The sequence below is a fragment of the Rattus norvegicus genome, chromosome 9 (genome assembly GCF_036323735.1).
Source record: "Rattus norvegicus strain BN/NHsdMcwi chromosome 9, GRCr8, whole genome shotgun sequence".
Lineage (NCBI taxonomy): Eukaryota > Metazoa > Chordata > Mammalia > Rodentia > Muridae > Rattus > Rattus norvegicus.
The window spans coordinates 113158101-113183953 of NC_086027.1; the positions used below are offsets into that span (position 1 = coordinate 113158101).

At 50.6% G+C, this 25853-nt stretch overlaps 1 protein-coding gene and 2 long non-coding RNA genes across 8 annotated transcripts; 1 reads left to right on the plus strand and 2 right to left on the minus strand.

Annotated features, from left to right (window-relative positions):
• The first annotated feature begins 11629 nt into the window (after positions 1-11629).
• Washc1 (WASH complex subunit 1) lies at positions 11630-21729 on the plus strand. 2 transcript variants are annotated; one of them, NM_001127390.1, is given in 11 exon segments: positions 11630-11705; positions 13848-14001; positions 17875-17986; positions 18161-18307; positions 18468-18604; positions 18909-19041; positions 19214-19415; positions 19498-19677; positions 20330-20488; positions 21092-21160; positions 21244-21729. In NM_001127390.1, coding segments are annotated over 10 exon segments (1428 nt in total). In that variant the 5' UTR covers positions 11630-11705; positions 13848-13852; the 3' UTR covers positions 21384-21729.
• LOC120094769 (uncharacterized) lies at positions 11931-17906 on the minus strand. 4 transcript variants are annotated; one of them, XR_010055079.1, is made up of 3 exons: positions 17773-17906; positions 13655-16670; positions 11931-12817 (listed from the first exon to the last, which is right to left on the minus strand). It is a non-coding gene; the product is annotated as an uncharacterized LOC120094769 (long non-coding RNA). The 4 variants fall into 4 exon arrangements; XR_010055080.1 differs by having other exon boundaries at positions 13655-15071; positions 16507-17879; XR_010055078.1 differs by having other exon boundaries at positions 13655-16229; positions 16507-17879.
• Positions 21215-25345, minus strand: LOC120094767 (uncharacterized). 2 transcript variants are annotated; one of them, XR_005489398.2, is made up of 4 exons: positions 24239-25345; positions 23314-23392; positions 23133-23210; positions 21215-22974 (listed from the first exon to the last, which is right to left on the minus strand). It is a non-coding gene; the product is annotated as an uncharacterized LOC120094767 (long non-coding RNA). The 2 variants fall into 2 exon arrangements; XR_010055081.1 differs by having other exon boundaries at positions 23133-23392; positions 24239-25342.
• Positions 25346-25853: the final 508 nt, after the last annotated feature.

Sequence of the window (25853 nt, forward strand, 5' to 3'; positions counted from 1 at the left end):
TGATCTCTGGAAATTCCTAGCAGCTATAGTAGGCATCGTGCTGTTTCCAGCTTTAGATATTCACACAGGTTCTGCGTGATCCTCCTCAACCTTCAGACAAGAGCATACCGCCATGTTGGACTTTTAACTTATTTTTGACTCTTCCTTTGACTGTCATTTTGTGTGTGTCTTCTCCTGTATCTACCCCTTTCCTTTTGCTATAATAAAGTTGTGAATAGTTCCTGGAATTTTGACAACAGTATGTAGAGTCTGAAAGGTTATCCTTCAAAAAAGAAACCTAACATAATCCATTGAATCATACTCTACAAATTATTCGACTCAAGAGACAGCGTTTCCAATCAATGATACTAAATACCTTGGTTCTTACTGCATTATCTCCAGTATTAGTTTGCCACTTCTAAATTTGTTTCAGTACTTCTCTGAGGGACTGAAAAGATACTGAAGAAGAAAAGATAATTCGTATCCCAATGTCCATTTATATTATTGTGTGTGCACACCCAAACGTGTTGTCATTAGCAGCAGTAATAGTTTGGCCTTTCAGAGTTTCATGTAGCCCAAGCTGGTCTCAAGCTCGCTATAGGTAAAGCTAGTCTTGAACTCATGACCCTCATGCCACCACCGTTCAAGCATCACCACCAAACCCAGTTCACCTGACACTGATACACGCGATTCTTAAACAACTAAAATCAGATCACCTTACAAATTAAGCCAAAGGACCTCCTAGACGGATGGTACTGTGTGGATTCTTCAACGTGGCTTCATCATATTGTATTAGGGGTCTCTCAGACCTCCTAGTCTAGATTAGTCATGGAGGTACCACAAAAATATGCCTGCCTCCCTTGCCACCCGATTCTAACCTCCATGGGGAAAGAATTTCCCATCTTCTTAAGTTCAGCATCTTGTACTATACTTAGCATATGAAAGGCAGTCCAACCTGGACTCCAGTAAACTTCTTTTCCAACGTCAGGAAAACTACTCTTCATATACTGCATTCAAATCTTCAGTTTGGCATTGGAAGGTGTGCTTGGGTTTTGAACAGAACTAGCAGGCAGGTTTAGAAGCAAGGCACTGCCATACTAGGGCAGATGAGGGGCAATGAGAGAGCATTGAAGATGCTAAGAGAGGGTCCCATGGAGGCCCAGCCTTCTGCCTTCATTCTAGCTAAGTCAGGCTTCCAAATCCCCAACCACCTGCTTTGCAATGGGCTGATACGAACCCTGATTCCCAGCCACAGGCTCCCATGACTACACTCCCTGCTTCATCTGAGCTGGACTCAGACAGCCTCACCTCAGGATTCCACTCCTCATCCCATCCTTGCCCCTTGCCTGCCCCTGCCTCCTGCCCACCTTGGGGTGATGCAGTGATAGATTGGAATGGCATATCCCAGCTGGCCCACGCTGGGGCAGACCCCTGAACAATCCATTCAAGTGACCAGCTTAGTATAAAGGAAGTTTATTTCAGAAGGGAAAGGGGGATAGAGGAGGACAGAAAGAGAAAGAAGAGATAGAGAGGAAGAGAGGAAGAGGGGAAGAGGCCAACTGGCCAAGGACACATGGGGAAGGTGTGGTGTGTGTGTGTGTGTGTGTGTATGTGTGTGTGTGTGTGTGTGTGTATGAGAGAGAGAGAAGAGAAACACAACACACACACACACACACACACACACACACACAAACTGAGAACCGAATTTGTCCTTATATGTGAGCCAGGCTCATACATGGCTATTGCTAGGTAACTATTGGGCTGAGCCCAGAGGGAATGCTAACAGGGTGGACAGTCCCTCCAGTCGTTTAGTGTGCTGGAAATTTCTTTCTGCTATTCTCTTCCTCAGGCTATGCTGAGCTCTTCCAATACATTCTTGCACTTGTAAAAAGCTCCGGTATCTCTTTTCCTAGATATCTTAGTTAGCATTTTCTGCTGTGAACAGACCATGACCATGGCAACTCTTACAATGACAACATTTAATTGAAGCTGGCTTACAGGTTCAGAGGTTGGTTCAATCCATTATCACCAAGGAGAGAGCAAGGCAGCATCCAGGCAGGCATGGTACAGGAGGAGCTGAGAGTTCTACATCTTCATCTGAAGGCCACTAGAAGACTGGCTTCATTTCCCCCAACAAGGCCACAACTACTCCAACAAGGCCATATCTCCTAATAATGCCACTCCCTGGGCCAAATATATTCAAACCACCACATTCCACCCCCTGGCCCCCATCAGCTTATTCAAACATGAGTCTATGGGGCTCATAGTAAAAAATATATTTAGTCCAACTTCCCAAGTCCCCATAGTCTATAGCAGTCTCAAAAAATGTTAAAAATCCAAAGTTCAAAGATCACTGAACTGTAATTCCCAGCGCAAGACAGGAAACCAGCTGGGCAAACTCCAAACTCTGCATCTCCATGTCTGATCTCCAACTCTTTTTTCATCTTTGTTAGCTGCATCAAACGTCTTTCTCCTGGGCTGGTTCCGCTCCCTGTTAGCAGCTTTCCACGGCAGGTATCCCACAGCTCTGGCATCTTTGACATCTTGGGGTCTCCAAAGCAACTTCAATGTTACAGCTTCTTGTTCCAGCATCTGGGATCTACGCATGGTCTCCTGAGCTCCTCCAATGGCTTGGGTCACATCTCCAGCTCTTCCCTCTGTAGCACTCTAAGCCCAGGTTGACTCCACTCCATTCCTGCTGCTGTTCTTGGTGGTCATCCCATGGTACTGGCATCTCTAATACACTGGGGTCTTCTGCTGCAACTAGGCTTCACCTATAGCGTCTCACAGGCTCTCTTCATGGAGCCAAGCCTCAACTCCTTTGCATGATCCCTTCAGTCTTGGGCTTTCAACTGCAACTGAGCCTGCACCTTCCTTGGCCTCTCACAGTGCCAAGCCTGAGTTGGTCTCCATGACCCCTTCATACCTTCAAAACCAGTACCACCCGAGTGATTCTTAGGTTGTGCCAGGAAAATGTTAGTGTTCCCCAAGAAACAGGAGCCTGTGTGATACAACTCACAGCAGGGTCTTTATTCTATAAGAGCTAGCTCGATTCCTCCCAGCCCCCCAACACACTATAGTCACACAGGATGGTGGGGGAGCCCCTAATATCCATCAGGGCAAGACTTTATAGTAAGCAGCAAGCAGAGAGTAACTGTGCACGCATCTAATTGGAAAGCTACTGTGGCCTTTAACATAATTGGCTGGTGCTGGGAGTCCCGCCCCCCCCCCCCCCCCCCCCGGGGGCTGGGGACAGAACCCAGGACCTTGTGCTTCCTAGGCAAGCGCTCTACCACTGAGCCAAATCCCCAACCCCAGGGAGTCTTATCATAAACTTAATTTCTGTTCCCCTCTGCATTGGTGGTTGTTAGGCAGGGGGTGGGCTTGTAGCCTGGGGGTGCAGGTTTGTTGGGGGAATAACCTGGAGACACGGGTCTTATGGAGGGTGTAACCTGGAAACATTGGTCTCATTGGGGGTTAGCCCAGAGACTGGAACTACTAGGCCTGGGTTTTGTGGGAGCCACTTGAGAACTGGAGCTAGGTACCAGCCTGTTTACCTGAGTTCACACTTAGGTCAGGCTAACTAAAATGGAGTCTGAACTTAAAAGATTTGGCATCTCACACATTACCAAATTCAGCTGTAGCATGAGGTACAACCTTGGCTATCTCTGGAACACAGCTTCTTTGTGCTCTTGGAATACACTTCCCAGAAGATTTCACTCAGTGATGCTGGTCTCTTAATCACCACTAATTTCTTAGCTCCAGCTAACCAGATTCAATTGTCCCAGTGGTCCCTTCTATTTCACTCTAAAGCCAGAGCCACATGGCTGAAGCTGCTGAGTTCTGCTGATGCTTGCTGGGGTTGGAACATGGCCCCCCTTATACTATTACAAGCTTTCTGTTTTCCAACTCTCTCCCTGCCTAAGGTTGGCTGTCCTGAAACTGGTTCTGTAGGTTGACCTTGAACTCAGAGATCTGCATGGCTCTGTCTCTTGAATGCTGGGATCAGAGGCGTATACCACCACACATTTTCATGACTACTGTTCCTAAGATGTGTATCAAAAATCCTGTGTCTTCCAGTCTCAAGATCTGGGTCAAAGTGTGCCCTACATTTCGGGACTGTAGTTCATTCCTGATTAATAATCCAAGCTATCCCTTGTTCAGCTGCAAACACAAGCAATGGCTTCATGGAATCCTGCCCTGAGATCACCACTCCCTTAGTCTCTTCATCTCCTTGAACACAGGATTCAGCTCCATTCCACTTGCTGGTGCCCCTTTATTACTTGAATCATACAATCTATATTTTTTCCTTTCTCAGCTTGCTCCTTTTTATTAAAACGCTCTTCCTCAGACTAAACCAGAGAACAAAGTCTCTGCTGGGCTCTTTTGAGATTTCCTTTGTCAAAGCCATTAATATAAATCTCTTTACCTCAGCCTCAGGTAGACTCTTCAGACAGGTGCAAAAAAGCAGCCACATTCTTCACCAAAATACCACAAAAAAGAGTCTCTATGCTACATACTGAAATTCTTCTCCACTGAAACCTCTTGGGCCAGGTCTGCACAGTTCAAATCACTCTCAGCAACAAAGTCTTCCATATTCCTACTAGAATGGCCCATTGAGCCCCACTTAAAGCACTCCATTGCTTTCCAAATCCAAAGTCCAAAAATCAACATTCCTCCAAATAAAAACATGGTCAGGCCTATCACAGCAATACCCCAGTCTCTGGTACCAACTTCTGTCTTTATTAGGATTTTTCTGCTGTGAACGGACACCATGACCAAGACAACTCTTATTAGGATGACATTTAATTGGGGCTGGCTTACAGGTTCAGTGGTTGATTCAGTCTCTTAACATCAAGGCAGGAGCAGGCAGCATCCAGACAGGCATGGTGCAGGAGGAGGTGAGAGCTGTTCATTATCATCTGAAGGCTGCTAGAAGACTGTCTTCCAGGCAGCTAGAAGCAGGGGTCTTAAAGTCCACACCCACAGTGACACACTTCCTTCAACAAGGCCATCCCTAGTTCAACAAGGCCACACCTCCTAATAGTGCTACTCGCTGGGCCAAGCATACTCAATCCACCATACCAGCTTATTAGGAGGTGGGCATAGAAGTTCCTGTGAACTATGAATAGAGTTACAGGAGGCTGGGGATGAGAGTAGGATAGGCTGCTGGAATCACCTAGGCAGAGAAGACTCCACCGGTTTGCTTCTGCACACACACACACACACACACACACACACACACACACACACACACACAAACACACACTGCCTTGTTGGCCAATAACGCTGCTCTGCCCTTGCACCTTTAACAGTGGAAAGGGAAACTGGCCAATGGCAGGGATGGGAGGCCCAGACACCACTCAGACCTTTTCTATACTTTTGAACCTGAAAGAGGAGATCCAGGTTTTTGTATCTTTTGCCTGTATCATGACAGACCTCAGTTAAGGTTTCTTCCTGCTCTGCTTCTCACCACGCCGGGCCTTAGGAATAGCATCCCCGGTGTCCACAAAGCTCTTGTTATGTGACTGTAACCCGTGTGCGCGCCTAGTTCTTCTTGCTTATCCCTCAAGCTGGTGCTGCTCTGTCTCCTTCCACCTTGGGACTCCAAGGCCTCAGGTGTGTTGTCACCCTGGCACAGGGGGCTACTGTCTCTGCAGGGGGACAGATTGTTGTTGTATGACGAGACTTCCTGGGGAGACATAACACAAGTCTACTCACCCCAGATAGGGAGCCCATGACGGACCAATGTATGAAAACCACCCAAATCCAACTTGGTGAACCAATGAGTTTTAATGGGGTGACTTACAGGAGCAGAAAGGACTCACGGACAGCTGCACCACCCTAAGCCAAGCTGCAAAGACGAGCTGCCTAGGAGCAGAAGCCATCTGAGGTGCCTGGACAAAGTTCAGAGCAACTGAGTCACTGGGGAGAAACACTTCAGCCTATTGAGCTGTGTGTGTGCAGTGTGATCCGGTTCTCAGCTTTTGTGGCTTGTCATCTATACTGGGGTAGATTTTGGTGAATTTGCATTGCTTTCACAGCATAACGGTTTCGAAAGACTGTAAACTGAAGAAACCCTGTACGTCTGGGATTGTAATGTTAGGGCTGTCTGCTCCACGACGGGGAGCCAGGAAGACTGGCCAGGCTCGGGCCTCTCCCTTGAAGGGGAAGGAGCGCCCCCTGGTGGAAGAGAAGGGCACAGAACTTCGGGGATATTTGAATCTTGCATCCTACTATAATCCCAGGTCTTCTGCCTGCTATCTCCAAAGGGTAAGACCACACCCTCCTCAATTTGCATCTCCAAAGCAGATGGGACACAGCTCTGTAAGGTCAAAAGACAGTTTTATAGGTGTGTGGCTGTGTGGCGGTCACCACAGCTAAAGCTTCAGGTGTGCAGGTGAGAGGACAACTTTGTGAAGTCTATTCTCTCCTTCCAAGTTCTCTCTTTCTCCCTCTCCCTCTCCCTCTCCCTCTCCCTCTCCCTCTCCCTCTCCCTCTCCCTCTCCCTCTCCCTCTCCCTCTCCCTCTCCCTCCCCCTCTCCCTCTCCCTCTCTCTCTGAGACAGACTTTCTGTTTGTGACACTGGCTATCTAGGAACTCCATATGTAGACCTGGAGGGCCTTGAACTCATAGAGATCCACCTTCCTCTGCCTCCCAAGTGCTGGGAGTAAAGGCATGCACCACCCCACCCAGCTCTTCCTCCACCTCGATGCAGGTTCCCGGGATTGAACTTGGGCTACCAGGTTTGCACAGCAAGTGCCTTTATCCTCTGAGCAGTCTCAGTGGCCCGTGATCACTTACTGTGTGCAAACTTTTGGGTAGGGTTGTGGAGAGGTCTTGATGTGTTCACTAGCATCTGTAATGGTACCAAGTTGGGCCAAGGTCCACTCAGGACAATGCTACTCCCCACTTAAGACCGAGCCCAGGTCCTCTAAAGATCCTATTGGGGAGTTTCCACCAGAACATCTTGCAGATGGAGACTAAAGACTCCTGAGCAGGCTGAGGCCAATTAGTAGTGGGAGCCTACCTGACCTAACCGATAGGACTCCCAGCCCTGAAGCCTCTGGACTGTTGGAGCAGACTCAAGCCATCTGCAGCTTTGCTGGTCTGACACAGGAAAGCAGTCACATCTGGCTGGTTATGTAAGGCAGAAGTAGCAAAGGGTACTTATGTCTGCAACTCTTTTCTTTCTCTCTGAGCTTTGCTTGGGGGGACCTACATCCCCAGGACCAGGAAAGAGAAAGTTCCCAGTTTGTCACCAGTCACTGAAACCACGGTGGCCTGGACTGTGTGACAAGCCCATGTGCCAGGCTGGGGGATGACTACAATGCCAATAGCAGGGGCTTGGGAACACTGAGGTGGGAAGAAAAGGAAGTGAAAGGTGAATGCTTGTCACACTCAGTCAAGACAGCTTCTCTGTGCAGCCCTGGCACTCACTCCATAGACCAGGCTGGCCTGGAACTAGAGATCCTTCTGCCTCTGTCTCCCAAGTGCTGGGACTGAAGCCATGCTGGGCTGCTGTGTCGCACTCTGCAGGCAATTCATTTAATCCCCATTACAGAGCTGTCAAATGGGTCGCAGTAAATGAGGGAAATGACTCAAAATCATTAAGTAACTTAGCTAGGATCTACCAGTTTGGGTAGATCACTTGGACAAGTGAAGTCTGACAGTTTCTAAGCTTATGCCCTCGCTCTTTCTACCAGTGCTGGTGTCAGGGGACAGATTGGGCTTCTTGGAGGAACACTTGAGCTGGGCTACGAGACACAGGAATGTAGACCCAGTCCTGCCACTCCCTTAAAGTGTACACTGAAGCCAGGTGCTACCATTGATTAAGCCTTGGCCCCTCTCACGAAGGCAGGGTTATGCCAAAAGCTTGGCTCGAGAATTCAGGAGAACCCTAAGAACAGAAACGTTGGTCAACGTCTTTGAGGAAAGTGAAAGGCAGATAAAGAAATGTGGGCGCTGTATTGGATTTGGGCCGGGTTGCTTTGTCACTGTGTGGCCTTAGTCTTAGATTGTAGGATCAAAAGCCTCTCCCTGTAATTTATGGCACAAGAAGTTTACATTCACAGAATGTTGTCAGCCTGAACAAGACCCTTCTGGGTCTCCAACAAGGTTTGACTCCTGCTGAGCCCTGCCCTTGCATGTGGAAGCCTTTTGTCCCCAACTGGGAACAGTCTGGCCAGGTACTTCTCACCAGAGTCAGAATTAGGCTGGCCTTCCTGGTTATTTCCCTAATTTATTCAGGCCACATAGTCGGTCCTTTGTTACCGAAGTCTCAGGCAGGGTTCCCCACTGTGCTTGACAGATACCTGCTAAGTGGTGTTCTTTGGATATATAGTTTGGTCAATAAAGAAACCAGAGGCTCTCTTCCTCTTCTGGCTTGACACGAATAACCTGTGTGTGTGTGTTTCTTTCATCCCACAGGCTTTTCGCCTGATTCTCGGTACCATGTCGGTGCAGGCGCCGACAAAGAAACCAAAAAATAGGTCAGCTTCCAGAGGAGATGGCAAGGACAAAGAAAAAAGGAGGAGGCAGAGGGGAAGCAGGAGGCCATTGGCAGAGCGTGTTCAACAGAACAGTGGTAGATGTCAGACTGAAGCCACACTGGGCCAAGTGAAGCTGACCCTGGGCCCCAGGAGCAGATAAATGAACTCATCTTAAAAGGGGGGTTTGGGGCTGCAGAGATGGCTCAGCGGTTAAGAGCACCCGACTGCTCTTCCAGAGGTCCTGAGTTCAATTCCCAGCAACCACATGGTGGCTCACAACCATCTGAAAGGAAATCCGATGCCCTCTTCTGGTATATCTGAAGACAGCTACAGTGTACTTATATATAATAAATAAATCTTTAAATAAAAAAAAAGGGGGGTCTGTCTAAGTGTTCTATTGCTGGGAAGAGACACCACGACCCAGTCAACTCCTATAAAGGAAAACATTCAACTGGGGCTGTCTCACAGGTTCAGAGGTTTAGCCCATTATCATGGTGAGAAGAAGCATGGTGGCACACAGGCAGATGTAGTACTGAAAAAGGAGGGGAGAGCTCAACACGTGACCTGCAGGCAGCAGTAGGAGACTGAGACACACTTTCTCTAACAAGGTCAGGACTCCTAGTGGGGCCAGTCCCTATGGAGTGGGGTCTGTGAGGAGGTGCATTTTTATTCAAACCACCCCAGCTCCTTTAAAGGGTGCTCCCAAGCTCAGTTTTCCAAACTGTCATCTGAATCTGTATCTCCTCACCTGTGACATAGGGAGCCAGCTGACTGCTGTTTGTACTCACCGAGAAGCTGGCTTCGCATGCAGGATTGTCCTTCCGACCTCATGGGAATGGTAAAGAGGAGCTGCCTAAACAATTAGGGGCGAAACACTGTGCAATTGAACAGGGGACGGAGAACAGCGCATTCCAGCATCTATCTCCTCAGCTCCCAGTCGTCTGGGGTACCCTTTGTCCAGGTGCTCATCTGAGCTCTAATATGTTTCTGCTACCTGTTAAACTCACTCATTTAAAAGGTGAGGCACGGCTCATTCCCCAGATGGAATGAACTGTTGCAATCCAGGTGCCTGATTTGAGCTGCCCCACATGCCCAGGTGATTGTTCTCCGCTTATGTGGCTTCGCCTGAAGAGTGGGTGTGGATTGGAAAAAAAGTTGATGCCCGATTGTCCTGGAGAGCCTACTGGCAGGAGCACCATCTCCCAATCAGGAGGAGGCTAAGAGGGCTTCTGTTGGCTTCCTGGTGACGACAGAAGGGACAGCCATGGGAGGGATGTGTTCCCATTGGTTAACCCAGGATCACCGACAAACCTGCTCTAATGGCACCCAAGGAAACAAGAGCCATGCCCATTATGACACACATGTAAACTGTCTCCATGACTTGCTAGCAACATACATCTCCCAGAAAAGTGCCACACCGCCTCATTGTGTGTGTGTGTGTGTGCTACCAGACTCAAGTCAATAAGATAAACTCTACATGTTAATTTAAAAACCTAGGTATATCTCGATATGGAGGCACACACTTCTAAAATCCCAGTACTTGGGGAACAGAGGACAGTGGAGTTCTGTGAGCTTGAGGCTAGCCTGGTCTACTTATCAAGTTCCAGGCCAGACACCGATACATAGTATGACTGTTTAAAAAAACAAACTTTAAACCTTTTTGAATATGGAGCCTGAGGAAAAGCAATGGAGACTGTTACCACCGTTAGAGAAACTTCAGCTTGTTAACTGTTGAGGTCCTAAACCAACCCGTTCCCACAGTGGGATGAAGGTGCGCTGGGCAGGACAACAGCACCGGCTGCTGCTGAGGGCACTGGGGCCTGGCCATCCACCCAGCTCTCATCCTTCCTCAATCTCTCTGGCCTTGGATGGTAAGGAATGATGTTCCGAGAACTGCCCCACACCCCACAGGAGGACAGGACAACCCTGCACGATTGCTGTGTACCACGTTGTCACCACCCCTGCTTGCAAGAGCTCTCTGCCTTCCAAATTTCCAAGTTTCCCAACTCCCCATTTTCCAAGGGGTGCCTTCCCTGCAAGCACATAGCTCACAACTTCCCCACAGCACAATGCCTTCAACATCAGACGGCCACAACACCTGACAGAGGCCCAGCTTAACCTAGCAATGGGTAGAGTCTTAGACGTGGGTTTGTGCACAGGGGGTGGGGGGAGGCGAGTGTGCATGTGCGTGCATTAAGTGTGGGTGTCCAAAGAAGGCAGAAGGGAGCCCTGGATCCTGCTGAAGCTGGAGTTACAGGTGCCTGTGAGGAAATCAAAGTGGGTGCTGCAGCCTTACTTGGGTCCTCTGCAAGGGCACTTAGTGCTCTCTTCCCTCTGAGCTCTCTCTCCAGGCCCTGTGCACAGACAACTTTAAGAAACCTTTCCTGGTTGCTATGGCAATCTTTGCAAGCCTGCTGCTGCTGCTGCTTCTCTGCTATTTTTCAGCTGGGGGTGGGGTGGATTTCTGTCAGCATTTCTTTTGTGGCTGCTGCTGCCTCACGAAGAGCTCATCAGCTGTGGGCTGTTGGTGGCTTCTTTGCCCCTAAGGCTTTGTCTGGCTGTGGGTTAGAAGGGCTGTCTGAAAGCTAGAATAAGGGATGGGGGGAAAGGGAGCCTCATCTGCCTCTAACACTCTCAATACACACGGTCCATTTACCACACTGCTTTCCCAGTCCCAGGAAGCAATATTCTACAGTCTGTTTCTATGCAGAACTTGAGTATTCCAGGTCAAATCATACCGAATCTGTCCGGTTCTACGTTGATTTTTTTAAAGTTGGAAACTAAGGGACTTTACCTTCAGAGGTAAACACAGAGGTAAACACAGGATCTTCTAAAAGATTTCTTAAGCCATTTAAGTGTGTAAGGCTGGAACAGAGGGGGGATTTGGTGGTGGTGGTGGGGCTCCACTTGATGTTCTATAGTAGGTCAGATGTAGGGCGAGGGCTTCTTGGAGCTGGGAGCAGGAGAGACCTGAACCTCACAGACAGGGAAGGCAGGCACAGAGCATTGGGCAGCTTCCTGGTCTGAGCCCCGCCCACCAGCGTCCGAGAGACCCGGAAGACGGAGAACCGAGCTGAAAGCGGGCGGACTCTAGGACCCCGGGCTGCGGGTCATCGGGGGCGGGGACGCGCACGTGAGGACACCACCCTTCGGCGAGCGTTCGGGGCAGGGAAGGGGCGGACTGCGAGCGCGGGACCGAGGGGAGGCCGCGACCCTGCTGCCCACCGGCTGGAGGCGAGTGGGGGCGCCCGGGCGGAACGGTCCTGGAAATCTGTGCGGGGATCCAGCCCGCCACCCCTCCCACACTCTGCAGCTCTGGCTACAGGGAAGAGGCCCTGAGGCTTCCTGAAGATTCCCGGGAGCAGAGTGAGGGAGGACGACACCCCCCAGGGTGCGGGTGTATTGTGCCGGGAACTTCCGAGATGAAGAATTTCACTGGAGGCGGGCACATGGGGGTGTTGGTGATCTGGGTTAAGTGCCGATCACTAGAAACGTGTCACTTATGCTAAAACAAGCACTGTCTCTGTATATATATACTTGACAGAGGTTGTGTGTGTGTGTATGTAAGAGACACCGTGATGTGGGAATGGGAATGTTTATGTATTCATGGCATGCATGACAAGTGAAAAATAAGCGAGCAGGAACGATTGAAGGCCAAGATAGAAATGTAGTCACTTGCTGGAGGGAGGAATTACTTTGTCTCAGAACAAAAGTCACAGAAAGACGACTTATAGTAAATTGCGTTTTCAACTATTTATTGTTTTCCCTCACAAGTAGGGTGGGTGGCCTTCAATCCATTTTAGATGGTTTGGAAACCTCCCCTTGTGGGCAGGACTGCAAACAGGCATCCACCCCTCCTTACAGAGCCCCGATGACAACCCAAAGTATAATTCCATCGAAGCCCACCTTGGGCAACCCCTGAGTTTACTGGATTTACTTGCAGAACGTGGGTGTCCCAGAGCAGCAGAATCACCAGAAATTCACTTGATTTTCCAGTGTGGACACTGAGACTACAAGGTAATGTGCAATTAGGGCAGAATTATCGTATATAGCAAGCTGACAGTGCAGAGGAAGTGGCAGAAAACCCCCAGCCCATGAAAGAATGTCAGTAGTCAACAGACCTATCTTGAACTTCACTTTGGAAGAAGTGACGGTTGTCCCAGTGGAGATGGTTAATGCTTGAAGTGTTCTTCAAGAGAGCCATCAACCTCTTTGCAATAGCGATGCCTAGTTCCAGAGTTTAATGTGAACATGAGCAATCACAAAAATGCTGAGTGAAGCTGGGGCTCTTCCCATCAGGACCCGCTGAGTCAGCATAGGGCAGGGTATCAAGCAAGATAGGATGTCTGTCAATTAGAACAAAAAAAAAAAAAAGTGAGCTCTTAAAATGATTTGCATTTTTGTGTCTGAAAAACAACAGAACGTACTGACTGGTAACAATTGTGAATTAGATAATTGATTCATAGCCAGACTTGAGTAAAGGTAAGTATTTTACAGTTGAAAATGTTGTTTGCTCAAACTTCCTAAATTGAAATTGGGGGCACTGAATAAATTCACTGACACTGAGAGAAGGAAGGTCCTAGTTGAGATGAGGCAGGCTGGCAGACTTACTCTAAGGTATGTAGTTATTAGCTAGTGAAAATAATAGTTACAAATACTAATTAGTGTTAGTAGTGGTGAGATAGCATATTTTACTAAGTTGAATAAAGACAGCCACGTGGTGGATGAATGATAAAACAATGTCACCGTTAACTTTGATTCTTTTTTTTTTTTTCTTTTTTTCGGAGCTGGGGACAGAACCCAGCCAGGGCCTTGCGCTTGCAAGGCAAGCTCTCTACCACTGAGCTAAATCCCCAACCCCTAATTTTGATTCTTTTTTTTTTTTTTTTTTTTTGGTTCTTTTTTTTCCGGAGCTGGGGACCGGAACCCAGGGCCTTGCGCTTCCTAGGTAAGCGCTCTACCACTGAGCTAAATCCCCAACCCCTCCTAATTTTGATTCTTATGCTGGAGTTCATTCTAGGATATGTCTTGCCTAAAATAGTATCGAGACTTTATTTAATTTGTGTGTGTGTGTGTGTGTGTGTGTGTGTGTACACAACATGTGTATGTTGTGCAGGTCCACATGTGTTGTCAAACATATGAAGGTCAGAGGACAATTTTGGGAGCGGGTTCTCTCCATTTACCACGTAGGCAGTGTCTCACGTAGCCCGGGCTGGTCTTGAGCTGTCTGTATCAGAAGATGGCCTTAAACAACGGACAGTCCTTGCTTCTGTCTCCCGGGATCCCAGGCGTTGACACGGCCACCTTGTGTGTGGCTGGTAGATGGAGGGGTTGGATGTGGGGCTGTGTTCTTGATGTCTTGGTTCCTTCCCACAGGCACCATGACGGCGATGAAGACCCAGCACTCCTTGGCAGGCCAGGTTTATGCGGTGCCCCTCATCCAGCCAGACCTGCGTCGAGAGGAGGCAATCCAGCAAGTGGCAGATGCCCTGCAGTACTTACAGAACATCTCCGGAGACATCTTCAGCAGGTGGGACCCGGTGCAGGAGCACCCCTTTTCTGAGGGCCATTCTCCGCAGCCCTGTGTACCTTCTGCAAACAAGCTCTTTAGTGACCCAACCAGTTCTCAGGGCTATAAGTGCCTGAGAGCTCACCACCTCCTCACTGTAGTGTAGCCCTTTAGGATTCCCGTGGGCCTGTGATGGAAGATCCACCACCAGATCTCGTCCTTCACTGACTCAGGGCCGGGGGCACAGGCCCGGTGCTCAGGTCTAGCTGTAGATCCGAGAGTGTCGCTGTTCAGCTAGAGCATATCGCTGGCTGGGTGGACAGGCCTAAGAGCCGCTGTGCCTTCTGTGTGCTGAGGAGTGGATCACTAGATGGCTTTGTCCCTGTGGGCCGAGACAGTGTGCTCCACAGATGCAGATGCTCTAGTCCTCCACGGCAGTGTCTCCCGACGTTCTCAAGGCGTGGAACCGCTGCTGCACGACGAGGTAGCAGCTGACGTCTGTAAGCAGAGGCAATATGCTGTAAGAGAACCATAGCGGTTACACCACAGTGAAGACAAGCCAGCAAATCTCATTTTACCATTGCCTTAGTACATGGTGCGTAACTGTAAGTGCTGTGCTATGCTACTGGCCAAACAGAGTTATTTTTTCAGCATCTCCTCAAACCCAGGACTAATACCCTGCATTGTGGCAATGTTGCCATAGCTACTGCATCTTTAGGGGAGGGGAGGATGTCTGCTCTATTGCGATATTACGCATCATATACCTTTGTGCCTGTGGTCCTTTGTAGGTTAAAACGTGACGATGTGCCAAGGTGAATTTAACTAGTTTAGTGAGTAGTTAACCTACCTCTACAAACATCTTTATATAGCATTACCCACCACTGACCTAGCAGTGTTAATGCTTTTAACCCTTGAGACGTTCTGGGAGGAGCCAGTGTTATCATTCCTCCTCTTTGGTGGTGGGGGCAGAAATAGGGTATCACTGACGCAGTCAGACCTTGAACTTGCTGTGTATTGGAGAGTGACCTTAAGCTTCCGATCGCCGTGGCACTAGAGGTGCGGTGTCATCATGTCTGGCCATCTGCCCATTTCTTAGGCAGAAAAAGAAAGCCAAAGATTAAGTGGGTTAAGGCATTTCCTGCCAAGCCTGACGATAAGGGTTTCATCCTTGGGACCCACGAGGTAAAAGAGAGGATTCATTCCCTGAGGTTGTCACCTGACTGCTACACACATCGCTGGGTCGGGGCTTAGGTTCTGTAGACTTAGAGCCGGAGTCCTGTTCAATGTAGAGGGATGGAGGAAGGGATGTGTGAGAGGTAACGTCCTACGGTAAAGCCTGAGAGGCAAACAGATGGGGTGGGAGGAATAACGTCCCCAAAGAAAGAGTGAGTGGGAGCCTAAGGTGGGAAGGGCCTGGAAGGAGTCAGGTGTGACTACCACAGAGAAGCTGGGGTTGAGCAGGGCCTTCACACTCTTACATGGGGTCGGATTTGTGTTTGTCGGTTTCCTCTCATTGTGACAAATACCCAAGACAATCAACTTAAGGAGAACAGGTTTCTGTGGCTCAGAATTGGAGGGTTTCAGTCTGGTCACCGGCCATACTGCCCAGTGCATCTTGTTGGCAGGGCAAGGCGTAGGAGGTTCCTGAAGTCTTGGGGTCCAGCAAGTCAAGAAGCAGGAAGAGGCGGGGATTCTCCTATTCCCTTAAAGGGCAGACCTCTGATGGCTCAGCCTCCTCTTACTAGGTTCCACCTCTTAAATGAGGCCCTACATTTAAAAACAATTTAGTTTTTACATTTATTAATGTGTGCTTACACCAGAAGAGAGCATCGGATTCCTTGGGACTAGTTACAGATGGTTGTAAGCAACATGTGGGTGCCGGGAATTGAGCTCAGGACCTCTGGAAGAACAGCCAGTGCTGTAAACTTGTGGTTTTTTTTGTTTTTTTTGTTTTTTAAGACAGGGTTTCTCTGTGTCCTTGGCTGTCCCAGAACTCACTCTGTAGACCCAGCTGGCCTGGAACTCAGAGAAGTCTGCCTGTCTCTCCCTCCCGAGCACTGGGATTAACGATGTGCAGCACCCCTGCCCAGCTGAGACCTTTTCCTTATTCTACTTCAGGTGGCTGCACTGCAGGCCTTTCCCATGGGTCCCAGAAGGGAGGCAGCCAAGCTGTAGCAGAGGGGATGTAGGATGACTCTCAGCACTTGTGTAGAGCAGCCTTGGGCAACAGTGTATCCTTAGTGAGTGCCCTTTAAAGATACAATGGATGCTGGTCTCAGATCCTTCCCAGGCCGGGTGTGTTAGTACCCAGGTCCTGTCTTTGAGCATAGGTGACCTGAGGTGAGCCTTGTCTCCTGCCTGGTTGTCCACACCTAGTGTTAAGTGTTACATTTCCTCCCACTCCAAGTAAGGTCTCTCCGTTTGTTTTTAAGTTTTTTTTTTTTTAAATGTGTTGGGCTGTGTGCACCCCTGGTACCTGAGGAGACCGGAAGAGCGTGTTAGATTATTAACTTTAACCCTTCTTACCTGGAGTTGAGGATGGTTGTAAGCCGCTACAAGGGGCTGGGAATGGAACCCAGGTCCTCTTCAAGCTGACTAACAGTCCTTTTGTAGTCTCAAGTCTCCCATCTTCTGAGTTTATGCCAGGGCCTTTACTCCTTCCTGGGGCTTGCTCCTCTTTCTCCAGGAGCCTGTGTTTTCCAAGAGCATCCAGACTGGGGTAAATGGGATTGCCTGTGTTTGTGATCACTGTCTTCAGCCAGACTCCATTTAACCCTCAAATCCGCTTCAGCCTCCTCCTACCCAAAGCCTGTCCCAGAACTCACTCTGTTGACCCAGCGGATGGGGAGATGAGAGAGCACTGAGAGTCTGACACTGTATTAAACATGGTCAGAGTCAGCATCTCAACGATAAAAACCTGCTGTGGGGCAGAGGTGTGGGGAAGTGTCTGTGAAGCTCATACATGTCAAGTGGGAACCACATGGGTACAGTGTGAGCACCTGGGGATGTGTCTGTGCCAGGTTGTATGCAAGACCAGAGCATGGTCAGGAATAAGGAAGGCCTGGCCTTTAGTGTGCACAAGATACACCAGGAGTTGTGGGAAAGAAGCAGGCCAGGCCTAGGAAGTGTCCTGGACAGGCTTTCAGTCAGGGAAGCTCCAGTGAGGAAAGGCCTTAACAAAGGGAAGGCTTTGGTCCTGTGAGTGTCACACGGCATTCCATTCACCCCAGAGGCAACACTGGGTTTGGGGTATCAGGGTATGTCAGGTACTGTTACTGCCGTCCCACACTTAGGAGAGCGTGGGACAGGTTAGTGGTGGGGCTGTGTAAGTCTTGTGAGCCAGCATTAGGCCTTCATATTTATTCTGTGAGCGATCCACAATGCATAGGGCAATTCCTTAGCTGTCTGGGACTAAATATAGGCGAGGTCACAGGTCTGCCTGGCTACCTGACCTTGTTGCACACTTGTCTTCTATGCAAAGACCAGAAGTCTGTTAACACTATGTGACCAACAGGGATGGGTGTAGATACAAACATTGCCAACTGCCAGTGGCTCCTACAACTGTCTGCCTGCCTGAGGCTGTAAACCCCTGGATGCAGGAATCATGTTTTTTTCAGATGACATATGTGGGCACCAAGCTAGAGTCACGCTGGCTGTCCGTCTGTCTGTCTGTCTGTCTGTCTGTCGAGAGCTCATGTCACTGACTTCCTTAGGCTGAATAATGTGGGCAGACGGCAGTCAGGTGAGCAGCACTAAGAGTAGCCGAGAGGCAGGTTATCCTGTGTTGAGCACCTGTGGCACGACTTGGCAAGGCTCAGGCGTGCCACTGGCACAGGGGCACAGAGGCCACAGAACCTGAAGCTGTCCTCAATGTCGACATTTCCCCTTTTGTAGGATCTCCCAGCGAGTAGAGCTGAGCCGACGCCAGCTGCAGGCCATTGGGGAGAGGGTCTCCTTGGCCCAGGCTAAGATAGAGAAGATCAAGGGCAGTAAGAAGGCCATCAAGGTAGGCCATGGCTTCTGTGTCCTGTGGCTGGCACACTGGTCTTCCTATGTCCCTACTGTTCAGCCACACCTCACTTTCTCCCTGCCCACGGCCACCCCACTTTTCCTGCCTGTCTGTAAGATCACCAGGCTGCCTTGAATATTTCAGGCCCCAGAGTTGTCCCTGTATCCACAGGTCTTTTCCAGTGCCAAGTACCCAGCCCCGGAGCACCTGCAGGAGTATAACTCCGTCTTTACTGGAGCCCTGGACCCTGGTCTGCAGAGAAGACCCCGGTACAGGATCCAGAGCAAGCACCGCCCACTGGATGAGCGGGCTCTGCAGGTCTGAATGCCACCTGCATGTCACTCACCTGGAGGCCATGGCTGCTGGGAGGTGGGGAGGGGAGGCTGACCACGGATTTCGGTCTCCATAAGGATTACGGTTAGGATGATGCTGGGTCAAGCATAGCGCTGAACCTCCATCCACTCTGATCCTGCCCCAGGAGAAGCTGAAATACTTTCCCGTGTGTGTGAGCACCAAGTCGGAGCCTGAGGATGAGGCTGAGGAGGGACTTGGGGGTCTTCCCAGCAACATTAGCTCCATCAGCTCCCTGCTGCTCTTCAACACCACAGAAAACCTGTATGGCCAGGAGATAGCTAGCAGGAAGAGGGAGGGAGGGAGGGAGGGAAGGAATGAGGGAGGGAGGGAGGGGGAGAGGGAGAGAAGGAGGGAAGGAGGGAGGGAGGGAGGGAGGGAGGGAGGGAGGGAGACCTTGCTTGGGTGGCTTTGGAGACCTGAGCCTGGCACAGTTCTCAGGACTTGATTGGGTTCCTAAGAGTGGATCTCCAATGCTCAAAGTGCTTCCCCAATGAGTAGGAGGGGTGGTAGGGGCCTCCCTGGCCCCGGGACAGAGGTAGCCTCCTGATACTAGCCCCCTCCACAGGTATAAGAAGTATGTTTTCCTGGACCCTCTGGCTGGTGCAGTAACGAAAACACACACCATGCTGGGCACAGAGGAGGAGAAGTTGTTCGATGCTCCTCTGTCCATCAGCAAGAGAGAGCAGCTGGAGCAGCCAGTAGGTGTGGGGCGCCTGGGCAGGCAGGCCCTTGTACTGTTCCGTGAGGGCTCCACTAAGCCTCTGTCTACCCAGCTGCGTGGGTCCACTCGTGCGGCCTGTCACATGGTTTCAGCGTGGGCCCTGAGCTATGGCAGAACCATCACATTTCCTGTCTCACGTGTCCCCATAGGCTCCAGAAAACTACTTCTATGTGCCAGGCCTGGGCCAGGTTCCTGAGATCGATGTGCCATCCTACCTACCCGACTTGCCTGGCGTCGCAGACGACCTGATGTACAGTGCGGATTTGGGTCCCGGTATTGCCCCGTCCGCTCCTGGTGCTATTCCAGAGCTGCCTGCCTTCCATACGGAGGTGGCGGAACCTTTCCAGCCAGGTGAGCCAGAGGATGGAACTGACCCAGAAGGTCCTTGCTGAGTCCTTCCTCAAATCCTTCTATGCTCTCACTTCCCTCACAGAACGGGAGGATGGAGCGCTGTTGGCACCACCACCGCCTCCTCCTCCTCCTCCACCGCCACCTCCCCCAGCTCCCACAGCGGTGGTCAGTGCGCCCCAACCACCGATGTCCCCTGATGTGGTAACCGTGACTGGCAAGGTTGCCAGGGAAGAGGACTCTGGCAGCGGTGAGGCCCACTCAGGTAGGGTAGTGCAGTGGGGGTACATGTGGTCAGCTCTCCTTTACAGAACTTCTGGCTTTCTCTTGCCCTGGTCCCTGAAGAGCTCTCAGTAGGTCACATATTCCTAGATCTGGGATCTACAGAGAGTTCTCTGTGTGCGTGTCTTGTCTCACGGGGTTGGTACAGTGGTCTCTGTGCTATACCAAGTTGTGGGAGTCTGACTTTCAGGGCAGAGGAAGCCTTGGAGAGGCACTGTGCCATTTCTAGTGTAGCCAGCTGGCAAGGGGCGTATATCAAACTTGAAATAACCAAATTCCAGCTTTCACATCACCTCTCTCAGTCTCTCCCCAGCCATTTCAAGGAGTAGAAAACCCTTGGTTGTCTTGTGGTGCTAAGTTAGAACACTCAGAGCATCAGACTCTCTCAGGTCTGTCACCCGACAGTGTCACTAAAACAGGGTTGGAGAGGGAGGAGAGACAGACGCCTGGGCTCACAGCCCCTCAGCTCATTGTCTGCAGAAATCCAGGTCCGTTTTGAGTAGACCAGAGGCTGCAGCTTCAGAAACTGGGCTTCCCCTCGGTTTGTCAGGCTCCTGAGGCAGCGCCCAGCCTGAGGCTGGACAGCCTTTCCCTGTCCTGTGATGCTGAGCCTCCCTTCACCCTTCTCCTTACAGCCTCTGTTCAGGGAGCCCCTAAGGAGGTGGTTGACCCCTCCAGCGGCCGGGCCACTCTGCTTGAGTCCATCCGCCAAGCCGGGGGCATTGGCAAGGCCAAGCTGCGCAGTGTCAAGGAACGCAAGCTTGAGAAGAAGAAACAGAAGGAGCAGGAGCAAGGTGAGGGACGAAGGATGTCACAGTAGCCAGGCTCCCTGTCTACTCACCATAAGTCCCTCATGGCTGTCCTGATAGGTACCCTTGTCCCTCTGGGTGGTGCTACAGGACCTGCGGGGAAGCTTTCCTGTCTTGAGTTCTCCCAGGTAAAACCATGAGGAAGTAGAACCTTTGATAAGCATCGTCCAAAGAAGTGTGCGAGAACGTGAGGTCCTCTGAGACAGAGGACCCGGAGGCTCTCCCCATCCCAAGGACAAGGCTTTATGTCTGCCAATAGTCCTTGCTGGTAGCTTCCTAGTTAACCTGTGTGCACTGTCTTAGCACCCCAGCACTCAGAGTCCTGGGTTTGCATCCCGGATCTTCTGATTGCTTTGTGGGCCAATGCCAACTGCCTGGCCTCTGAGCTTGTGTCCTCCTCCATGCAGTGAGGCTAAGGACTGAACCATCGAGCCGAGACTGGGCCCATGGATATACCAAAGCTCCAAGAGCTTACAACCAGCACATGGCTGGGAGGCAGGTGTGTCTGTGCTGCCAGAGGCCAGCGAGCCCCTAGTGTGTGATGTCCCTGATCTTACACTGCCCTCCCCTGCCACTTTCCCACTACAGTGAGAGCTACCAGCCAAGGCGGGGACTTGATGTCAGATCTCTTCAACAAACTCGTCATGAGGCGCAAAGGTAGGCACCTTCCCCATTGTCTACCCCCTGGGGCTGGTGAAGTAGTGCCCCACTGTCTCTCTCTCATCGCCTCTCCCTCCCAGGTATCTCTGGAAAAGGACCTGGCACTGGCACCAGTGAGGGGCCTGGTGGAGCCTTCAGTCGAATGTCAGACTCCATTCCACCTCTGCCGCCCCCACAGCAGCCAGCAGGAGACGAGGACGAGGATGACTGGGAGTCCTAAGAGTGCTTTGGCCCTTCTCCCCCACCAGCAGGAACAGCCTGCAGGGGCTCCTGGGCCAGTCGGTGCCTGTCAGGCTCTGTTACCAAGGAGCTGCAGGGGTTTGTGCAGGTGTCCCAAGCCTGTGCCTAAATTCTCTTCATGGAGTCGGGCTCTGTGAGCCGTCTGCTGCCTTCCCTGTTTCATGCGACTGCTTCACTGGATCCTTCCCCGAAGTGCTTCTTCCTTTGAAGGATCCTGAGAGAAAACAGCAACATGCTGGACTAAAGAAAGTAACTGTAGGCCTGAACCCCAGCCAACAGTGGCCTTTTAATAAATAAAGAGCAGCCATGCGGGTTGTGGCTTCGGAGAAGGTGAACTGTCCTCCTTCCCAAGTGTGCTCAGTCATGGTAGAGGATGTCTGGGCGAACTGAGCTCTCTCTCCCTGGGATCAAGGCACATGGGGATGAGGTCAGCTATTGCAGGGGGAGGGAGGGAGGGATATCTGTCCACTGGGAAATGCCTGGGTGTTTGCTGAGGTGCTGTGGACAGGAGCTACTGCAGGCCACAGGGTGGGCTTAGAGGCCATCGGGAGGGAGTCCTGTGAAGGGTGAAGACACAGGAAGGTAGGGCTGCGATTAGGAAGTGACACTGGTATGAGGTCCCTGTGGCACTGCCCTGGAAATGTGGATTTCTTTGGTGTAGATTAAAGGGTCAAAGCTCAGGACAACTCGGGTCAGCTAGAAAGGGCCAAGGCAGGGTAGCCTTGGGCAGAGGCAGGGTAGCCTTGGGCAGAGGCAGGGTAGCCTTGGGCAGAGGCAGGGTAGCCTTGCCTGCAGACAGCAGAGGCTCCCAACTCCACAGATGCCTCCTGTCATGCTCTAGGGCCTGCCCTCTACTAAGGTGGTGTCTGGCATTGAAGTCCAGCAGGACATCTAGTGGGACAGGCAGATCTCAGACTGGACTGCTGGGGGAGGCAGGCAGGACTTGCTGTTTCCTCAGGATGATCCAGATTTGCTCCTGGTATCTCTTTGGTATATGGGCCATCCGGGCACCACTCTGGGGTGTCACAGGCTGTCAGAAGAGCTGCTTTGTGCCTGAAACTGCACATGCAGGGATGTTTACCAAGGCTTTGCTGGGAGGGAAAGGCAGACTGAACCTTGTACACCCAGAGAAGGCAAGGGCAAGGATGCTTTCCCTCCACTGGTGTGGAAACCAGATTGGCAGGTGTGTGAGGATAGGAGGCTAGACACATGCCTGCAGCCTCTCTGATACCTGATCACCCTACCAGGCTCCAAGTTACAATTACCTCAGCACAGAGGTAGCCATCAGGTAAGTTCCCTCCTCTGCCCTCACATGGCAAATGTGGCAGGTAACATCCCAAGTGCTTGACCTCACTATCAACTCCCAGCTGCAGGCTGAGCTCTGGCTGATAACCTGGGTGCCCAGACTCCTCACCAGTACTGTCCTTATGGCAGGGGTGGGGCTAGGGGAGTGACTGGACTTCACAGAGGATGGCTGGTGTCCTGCATTAGCCGCAAGGCCAGGGTTCACGTGCCTGGGCCAGGAATGAAGTCATAGAGAAGATCAAGTAGATGGAGACTCTGCCCAAATTCTGTTGTGAGACAGGGGACAATGTACGATCAGTGCAGGACCTTGCCTTCCAGCCTGGGGGAGACACAGCTTGTTACCAGAGTTGTTAACAGGCTGGGCTCAGCCCTGAAACAGGTCAGTTAATCAAACCCTAATGAACAGTAGAAAAGGGAGATGTACCCAATGTGACTCCACTAGGAAGAGAACAGGGAGACTGAGTTAGGCCCTCCACGGTTGCTAAGTCCGTCGTTGGGAGTCCTAAGATGAGGTTCAGGTTTAAGTGAACAGTGAGAGGTCAGAATGTGGTCCTGCCCATCATGACACGTCAGAGCTGTATGGAGAGAGGCTCCCCTCTGCCCACCATGGGAGCCTCAGTCTTCCTCCTGGTATGAGATCCCAAGGGGAAGATCCAGTCCCTGCAGGTACATGAGCTCGACACCCTGATAGTCAAAGGGAAGAGGTACACGTGTCAATAGACTGTCCCATTCTTGTGAGGTTGGTCCCACTGGGTTCCTCTCCAGCCCTCCCCTGTTCTCTGAAATGCTAGAGGTATTTGAAAGGGTCTGACGTAGCAAACCATCTTTCTCTCATGTCAGCTGTTACCACATTCTTGTGGGACACAGGATCCAGGGGTGTAAGGTGCTCAGGCCTTCAGAGTGCCATAAGCCGTTACCCACCACTCTTACAGCCTCTCTGGCTTCTTCCCTACACTTCTGTACCTGCCACCTGAAAGGGGTGTTTTCCTGCTGAGGCCCAGGCCAGGCCAGAGAACTGAATCCTGAGCATATCTTGGCTGCCCACTACTCTGTTCCATGAGGCCCTCAGCCCCAGCAGGAAAGAGCACTTGCTTAGCTGGTCAAGTCATCAGTAGTTCTTCCCTTTGGTTATCTTACAGCAGACCACAGAGAAGAGTAGGGCCCTTCAGATGACTTCCAGCCATGCTGTAGCACTGGAGGGGACTTATTAATCCAAACTGAGCAAGCCCATTGCTGTTCCAAGCTGCCAGGTTTTCATGGGTCATCAGCACCTGACCCGCCTGGGTTGTGTTCTTGATACTATGAAAGTCCAGAGAGGTGGCAAGAGTGAGAAAACAGGAAGAGGAGTCCTACCTGACTGGAATAAACACATGGCTGCCTGGTGGAAAGCACTTAACCTACCCACTAACCACCAGGGAGAGGATGGTTCATTTTTAGAATATCTGCTGGGACAAGACAATGCTTTTTAAAGGAGGACCTAAGGGGCTTGGGACTGCTTAAAATCCTGGACTTTTACCAGGCGGTGCACACCTTTAATCCCAGCACTTGGGAAGCAGAGGTAGGAGGATCTCGTTGAGTTTGAATCCAGCCTGGTCTACTGAGGGAGTTCCAGGATTGCTAAGCTTACACAGAGAAACTCTGTTGTGGGAAGAAAGAACAAAGAATCCTGGATATTCTGGGGTGGAACTTGATACAATCAAACTTAAGGGAAACAGTAACCAAGTCCACAGAGCCTGGACATGGAGTTAAGGAGGTGGGAGCCAGCACATACCCTGTCTTCCTCTTCTACTGCAAGCTGTCTTTAGCCTTTCATGAATCCGGAGAGATGACAACAGAACCATCAGGGTAATCAGTGGCTTTCAGATCCCACTGAGGACTAAATCCAGCAACTGCCCGTCTCTCTAGAAAATGGACACTAAGGGTCAGAGAATTAATCATTCTTACACCTCTTGGCAAAAGCAGACGAAGGGCACCAAGCTTGAAGGTGTGGTTAGAATTTTCTGGCACAGCCTCTGAAAATAGGTCATGTCCAATATTCCTAGTGCAATAAACAGGGACGTTTATAATGACTAATTGCTCTGACTCCTGTGCTGTGCGTGCTTTTGTAACTAGTGACAGACAACCAAGTCTCAATGGACTGCCTGTTCCCCAGAGTGTGTTAAATATTTTATTCTGCGTTACACAGCAGGAGAAGTTTCTAAAGGACTCTGTGTAATACCTACATCTTTGTCGTTATTGTGAACCAGATCCAATATCTACAGCAAGGAGGAAACAAATATATACATGAAGAATATCAACCCTCTTAGTTCTTAAGGGTGTGTGTACATTTGATATTTAATATTTCCTCTTTTTACTTTTAACATTCTTTGAGAAAAGTGTATTTAGAAAATGATAACTTGGGGGCTGGTGAGAGCATTTAAGAGTACTGGCTGCTCTTCCAGAAGTCTTGAGTTCAATTCCCAGCAACCACATTGTGGCTCACAACCATCTTTAGGGAGATCTGATGCCGTCTTAAGGCAGGCAGACGTATATTCAGCAGAGCATTCATACTTTAAATAAATAAGTTGTTTTAAAAAGCGCGATATTTCTGTGAAAACAAAAAAACCCGATAAATGGTAATAGTAAAATCCTAATAAGAGGGGTTGGGGATTTAGCTCAGTGGTAGAGTGCTTGCCTAGCAAGCACAAGGCCCTGGGTTGGATCCTCAGCTCCGGAAAAAAAAATCACATATCTTATTAAAATCCTAATACGAAAAGTTAGATCAAGGCTCAAGCACATAGCCCTAATCAAAGCAATTTGAACCTCAAGTCCCGAGATGAGGTGGAGCGCGCAAGCGCAGTGGCGCGGGGGCGTGTCCAAGTGGCCGGTTTTTCCGTTTGCGCATGCTCCTTCGTTGAAGCTTCAAAGCTTACCGCTGCTGCTGGGCTTGCCTGCTGGTCTCAGGGAGTCCGCCCTGCGGATGAGAGCGAATACGGTCCTGCGTGAGTGAAGAACTGACACCGAAGGCAGAGAGGTGAGAAGGGCAGACTCGAGCGGAGGCGCCAAACTGAGGCTGCCAGGGACCGGCGTGAGCGAAGCGCACCCTAAGGTCGGACTTGTGGGCGGAGGCGGCATGGCAAAGAAGGAACGCGAGGGGCAGCCCAGT